This window comes from Abrus precatorius, unplaced genomic scaffold, assembly GCF_003935025.1.
Source record: "Abrus precatorius isolate BTA unplaced genomic scaffold, Abrus_2018 Scaffold3, whole genome shotgun sequence".
NCBI classification, from domain to species: Eukaryota; Viridiplantae; Streptophyta; class Magnoliopsida; order Fabales; family Fabaceae; genus Abrus; species Abrus precatorius.
Window position 1 is genome coordinate 3,946,690 of NW_020874373.1, and position 6,845 is coordinate 3,953,534.

General features: G+C 34.6%; 1 protein-coding gene across 6 annotated transcripts; it reads right to left on the reverse strand.

The window, feature by feature from the left end:
* Positions 1-541: 541 nt before the first annotated feature.
* LOC113861890 lies at positions 542-6,845 on the reverse strand. Of its 6 annotated transcripts, none has more exons than XM_027494981.1 (4): positions 6,617-6,845; positions 6,446-6,535; positions 4,754-5,518; positions 542-3,042 (listed from the first exon to the last, which is right to left on the reverse strand). In XM_027494981.1, exons 3-4 carry the CDS (start codon positions 5,516-5,518, stop codon positions 1,201-1,203), a joined length of 2,607 nt encoding a protein of 868 aa, XP_027350782.1. In that variant the 5' UTR covers positions 6,446-6,535; positions 6,617-6,845; the 3' UTR covers positions 542-1,200. The 6 variants fall into 6 exon arrangements, with proteins under 6 accessions (XP_027350782.1, XP_027350781.1, XP_027350783.1 ...); XM_027494980.1 differs by lacking the exon at positions 6,446-6,535 and adding an exon at positions 6,190-6,254 and having other exon boundaries at positions 573-3,042; positions 6,636-6,726; XM_027494983.1 differs by having other exon boundaries at positions 1,163-3,042; positions 4,754-5,521; positions 6,617-6,738.

The following is a 6,845-nucleotide window of genomic DNA, read 5'->3' on the forward strand; positions in this document are numbered from 1 at the left end:
CATTATTTTTTTTTTCAGTGAAGCTTTAGGTAATAAGATTAAAATTTTATGGATTTAAGCATTTTAAAATTGTAATTTCAATACTAATTAGAAAAAAAATTAAATATCATAATTAAAATTATAAGGTGCAATTTTAATTTCAAGCACCAATTTCATAAGCCAAATGAACACTTACAATTTAAACTTCAAAGAATCTTGATAAAATTTTATAACAATTTGGATTAAAAATAACAATTGGATATCAATTTTGCATAAATATTTGAGACGAGAAGGGGCTTATGTTCATAAAATTATCATCATCTTTTCTTAGTGAGACATGTACAATGGATCATACGAAATTTTAGCCTCTCACCATATTAAAACTCAGGCACATGAGATTCTTAATAACATCTAGCTTGCAACCAGTTTAGGTTTAAGATAGGAAGTGTTTATTGTTACTTTCATTTGTCTATTGTCACTCCTATTTAATACATTTTTATTTACAATACTGTTGTTATTAATATAGTTATTGGAATACATTATATTTAGACAAAAATCACTTAAATAAGAGTGATATAATAGATAGGAGTAATAATAAATATGCCTTTTAAGATATATTGTATCAACGTATTAAAGTAGGTTTTAGATGCAGTCTTCAATCATGCCTAAATGAAATACCAAAAGCCTAACATGTTCTATTCACTATTGACATTGTGCCACTAATAAAGAGAAAATCTATGGTAGTTACGAATCCAACATAATTAATACTCATTGGTTGGCAGCTTACAATGCCTGAGTTACAGAAACTAATTTATGAAGTGATCATCTGAGACACAAACGTGCTTATGGAGATGACTGCTACAATTGTGTTCTCATCAAAGCATGGTTTATAGTCCTGCAGTCTGATATAAAACAGAAACCACCACTTAGGTTGATTCCTGCTGAAGAGAACGGCTTTGATCTCAGAACTTCAACACCAATGGTACTTCATCTTTAAATCATTAATCATGAGATAAACTCTTATTTTATTCTATTATTCTATCAGTCACATTCTGAAAAAACAAAAAAGAGTTAAGTGAATATGGACTGATAGCTTTGATGTTCATGTATAGTTGTGATGTATGGATACGTTTGAAACAATGAAATTATATGCAGTTTAGCCTCAACACTCGAAATATTTATGAACTTGATGCCCCCTCAAAGAAGAAATAACCCAACTTTTCACAAATTATAGTGAGCCTCTCTATTCAGATTGATGCTACAGCTATATGCCTGGATTACATTCTCCTCCTCTGCTCTTGTATCAGCCATAGAATTGCCGATGTCATTATCACAAGGAGCACCAATAATTGTCTCACTACTTACACGTAAACATTTGGGCTTTGAATTATTGTCTGAAGATTCTGTGTTCTTTCTCTTCCTCTTTGAGTTGAGAAATCTGTACTCAAGAGCTTCCAATGCTTTTGTGGTCAATGGCCGGTTCCTTGTGCTTTGGCGACGATTGTTATTGATCGATTGCTGCTCCTTATTACCATCAGGAAACTCCTGGGTCACATTGAACTGGGTTCTCTCAGATGGAGAAGACAATGCATTTGCACATTGGTTGTCATTTTGCAGTATGACCACAGAGGATGGTATTTCCATTTCAATTCCTAACTCAGGTGAAACTTGTGGAAAATTCAAGTCAATCAACATCCTGGTTTGGGAATTTTCTGCAGAAACTTCTCCAGATAGGTGGTTCTCAGTGTCGGTGACCCTGCCTTCATCACTCAAGTTTGGACTCCCTTTAGCCAGATAACTTGAGAAAGACACATTTTCTAAACCCATTGACAAGACCATGCCCTCAGATGCTTCATGCAGATTTGACGGTGAGATTGGCTCATTTAAATCAAACTTTCTATTCACAGAAGTACTTTCAGTGCAGTGGCTAAATTCTCCATGGTTACAAGCTCTTAACTTCGTCATTTCCATGATGCAGGGCAACGTGCAATCAGATGTCATCTTTTGAATCAAGTGATGCTCATTGATCTCCCTTGAATTCTCATCAGCATGCAGATCAGAATAAAATTTATGGTTTTCTACTTCTTCTTTGGTGGTGTTGAGTATATCAGGAGCAGGAGCCCGCGTACAATCTGAAGAGTCTGTGCTCAACCTCTTATCAGAGAATTCTTCAGTAGGGTTTGATGAATTAGCTTCTTCAACCAGATCTTCAATAGGATAGGAAGAAATAGCTTGTCCAACCTGATCTTCAGTAGGGCTGGAAGCATTAGATTGCTCAACCTGATCTTCCAAGTCTTCAGATGTATCTTGCTCAGATTCACTAGAGCAGCTTGAGATGGGGGATATGTTCATAGTTTGAAAAGGTAAGCTTCTCATCTGTCTCACTTTACGTTGATTCTTATCATGAACCATGCTGGTATCTACAATTGTAAATTTCATGAGATCTTGATTGCACTTTGAACTATGAGACTGAAGGTAACAGAATTGTTGCCTATTTGACACGCCCTCTAGGTCTTGTTTGTCTTGTCTGTTTTCCCTATCTACACTGCCCTCAGTTGCTTGATTTTCAGTCTCAAGAAGCCCAGGGTCAGATCCTACTTTATTCAATACATCACTTATAGAATCAAAGTAGTGGTTACCTTTTACCAGTTTCCTTCTTGAAAATTTCTTAACACCAGGTACAAGAAAAACCAAAGATTGCTTTGACCCAGAAACAATTTGATCCATAGGCTGTTCAGAATGCCAACCTTTTGCTAAAAGACGAGGCCAAACAGCTTCCCAGAAGAGATCACTGGATCGAGCTTTACTCAACCTAAAATCTCCTGTGAGAAACTTGATTATATCTGCAGATGTAAGAGAGGAGCAAGCTTTGCCAATTGGTATTTCAGGGCGAACAGAGAAGGTGTGATTGGTCTTTGTTGGCTCAACAGCAATGCCAGTGAGATCCTGCTTCCCTTTTCCAATACCTACTGCAGCTATTAGCAAGTCAACACCCACTGCATCCTTTAAAGCAAATACATATTCTTCAAAAGGAATCTTTCCCTCCCCAAAATTCCTTGAAATCTGCAGTAATATTAACATGAATTAAGGATACATTGTTTTTCTGGTTTGAAACTGCTCTTTGTTTTCCCCATTTCTAAGATTGTTACATTTATATTTATCTGAACAAAGTATGTGGATTTTCATACAGCTCAGCTTAGCACCATATTATGCAATGGCAAGGTAGTGAACTATGGATACAGTTAGAAGGAAGTGTCTATACTACCACTTGAGAAATGAAAATGTTCAGAAAGCAATGTCGATAAGACAAATACATGACCATATAAATTATGTCTCATGAGACTTAAAAGAATGTAAATGAAGAAACACATCATTTGTAATTTATTCTAGTGAATATTCTCCCAGTTGAGAAGCTAATAGACTTATCTCAACAACAGATGTAAGGAAAGAGGTTCATAATAGAAACCATAAATATATTTCATTTAAGGACCTATCTACTTGCATATCCAGTCCTTTTCACTTCAAAACAGAACCATTAAATGAGATCTAAGCAAATTCTGCATCTAAATTACTGCTAAACAGTTCAATTTTTCAATGGGTAATAAAGAAGGGATCTTGCATTTTTGTCAATTGTATTCTGCACTCTTCTTGGAAAGTAAAGTAGATAGCCCTAAATACCTGTAACAGAACAGGTATTATTCTTAAAGGAGTTGGTCAGTAGGATAGAAGTATAAGAGAGGAGGTATGCTGGAGTCTTTGGATATATTTCTAAAATCAACTACAAATTTTCCATGGGAATAGAAAGCATTTGTATTTAAGGTCCTTGTCTTGAAAAAACAGAGAATGACAATGCCAACTTCTACAACGTCCAGACAAATGTTGCAAACTCAGCCTTAAAAACAGAATCAAATTATTCAAATGAAGAGAGACTCAAGGAGCAAGGAAAATTTGTCAAACAAAGGAGAGTATGAAACTCTTCTACTTTAGTGTAATGATACCAATTTGCTGGTGTCATTTTTTTGTTAATTTTTTTCCATTAATTACCATATCTATTCATAGTGCAGCTTTCATGACCAATGTAGCAGCCAATAATTGCTGAAATTTCTGTAACATTGCTACATTGCTGATAGTCAATAATTATAATGATAATCCACATATAAAGCAGAAATACTTCATGAATGGATGGTACTTATTTTAAATCAATTTCCTTCATTGCAAGTTCACATATTAGCATTACCTCAGTCCACGTCATGCAAAACTATTTCACAAGATAGCCAGAATGTCCAAAACAATTTTCCAGTCTATCAGAAAATTCTTTTCTTAAGAGACAATGACCTATCCCTCAATAATCAAGATAAAACAGTGCACAAATGTGTGTATGACGTGAGTATAAGACCAAGGATCCTTTGAGTTGGTGCACAAACAGAATTTGGTGAAACTATCCTTTTCAATTTTTTCTTACCAGGACAAAAAAAGCTCAAACTTGCTGGTGGTTAATTGGTTAGTGCTTGAACTCCAACCAAAATCATCATTTAACTAATGAACCTTGTAAACAAATATATTTAAGCAAGCAACACTGACAAAAGGAATTTTTCTTAATCACTGTTCATTATCGTTGGATGCCAGCACAGCTTGCAATGCCAATAAATCTCTACAATGTTTAAATCCTAAAAGAACATTACTTAACCAGGGGAATATTTATATGGAAATTCCCTTTCATCCAGATTATGTGTGATAGTGACTAGTATACACTGAAATATGACAAGAGAGATACCTCAATCAATTTAGTTTGACACTCCCTTGGCACATGGGAAAATAATCTTGACAGCAATTCGTGTTGCCTCCATCCTGTGAATATTTTCTGGCCAAATATACACCGCTTAGTTCTCATCTTTCGGCACTCTGACCATCGGCAATATTCTTTAGATCTAAAAAACTTTCCATAATAGAAAGACAATATGTCTCCCATATTTTTACTCCCAACAAATCTCTTTAAATAGTTAAGGTTCTTCCCAAATACAAAGAGGCCAAGAAGAAAACTGTTATATTCAATATCTGTCCAAGATTGATCATCCAACAATCCAGGGAGAAGATACTTGCCTTGTGGTTGATCCTTCTCATCATCACTTCTAGAAGATGATTCCAAATTTGAGAACCCTCCGACATGTTTTCCTTCAACATGCGAAGCAGTAAGACCTTCCAGTTTAATTTTTGGACATTCGTTCTTAGAAATCACTAGCCCCTCTCCACTTGTGACCGATTCTAAAGTCCCACAACCACAGCTGCTTTCAAATTTGCAATGTGCCCACATAAGAGGAATGGGCAATCCTAGTGAAATAGAAGACTTTGGCACCTTGACCATGATTTCTGAATCTCTTTTCTTCTTTACAAGCTGAGAAAGATAAGGTGCTGCAATTAATGAAGGAATTTCTGCCTGGTACTGGTCTCCAACACGAGGGAACACTTCTGGATCTCCAAATCCTTCTTCATATTTCACTTCAATATCTTCTTTGTTGTCATCAAAGCAAAGAGAATCCATCTGCTAATATTGGATTGTAAGTTGAATAAAGAATAATATATTATGATTTCTCTATTGCTAAAACATCAAGTTCTAGCACCTCACTGCAATTGCTCCTCGTGATGAAACAGTAAAGTTAGGAGAACAATCTCATTACTAAAGCATTAAGCCAAACAACTCAATCATTCACACATTAAGTGAATTGGTAACCAACTTGATATTCAAGAATAAAACTGATGCAAAACATTATGTTAAATCTTCATACCTTTATAAACACCAAATTATAAATCCCATTAGCAAAAAGAAAAATTTGCAATAATTTCTGTATCATATCAGAAAATACATACATACTACAGAAAATACAATTCTGCCATAGTTCCTATATGTTTTACTAATCCGTTGCTAGAACGAAACAACTATAAACAAAAATTAAAAAAGTGATGTGAAAATCAATGCACAGAAAAACACTCTCAAGTTTTCTTAAAATCTAATCGCCCACAACGCCCACTAGATATATCCAAATCCAATTCCAAACCCAGATCAACGCTCCACGTTGTAAGACATGTTTAAATAGAGATTAAACACTAAACAAATAAACAATTAAGAAATTGCAAAATCGAAAAAAACCATATACGAAATAACCAACTACGCCGTTTTTTTCCCTTAAAAAAAGGAATGAGAAAAAAAACTACCTTTATAATTATAAGAACCAAACAATCTGCAGCCAAGTGGAAATGATTGAACCAATCACAATGGGCTTGTTACGATAATTCAAAGATAATAAAACCATCAAAATTAACAGAAGTAAATAACCGCGTAGAATCTAAGAGAACACTATAAAATCAAAAAGGCACAGAAAATATTTAGAGAGAGAAAAATGCAAAGCATGCAAAGTAATGATGAGAAATAAGTAAGAGAGGTAAATGTTTTGAGGGGTTGAAGACCCACGTGTGAAAATCGACCTGGGAAAATGGGTCTTTTGAATAAACCTCGATTGTCAACGTGTGTGTTGTTTCCTTGGTTTGCTTGTAATTAGAACTGAAAATAATAATAACAATAATAATAACAGAGACATTAACAAGTGAATTATGAGCAGTAGAAAGAGGTTTCGTAGATTACCTCGTATTATATCACTCACATAGCTCAACTTTCATGACAGCAAACTTGTGTTCCGTACCTAGAGAGAGAGGACCAAGCAAACGAGAAATCAAAAGAATAAAGAACGGAAATTCTCTCAGGTTAAAACTTGGAACCAAGCAAAGTTTTATAATCTATAGTCTGCGGATTTATTATTAATAATATAATTGTTTAATATTACTAATTAGCAATTGATTCTAATTTTTTTTCC

Excerpts from the sequence above, each read along its gene's own strand:
- LOC113861890 (XM_027494980.1), bottom strand. Across the intron at positions 5,519-6,189 it reads TGGTTCTTATAATTATAAAG|ATGGATTCTCTTTGCTTTGA; the intron begins GTAGTTTTTTTT and ends CAATATTAGCAG. Across the intron at positions 3,043-4,753 it reads GTCAAACTAAATTGATTGAG|ATTTCAAGGAATTTTGGGGA; the intron begins GTATCTCTCTTG and ends ATATTACTGCAG.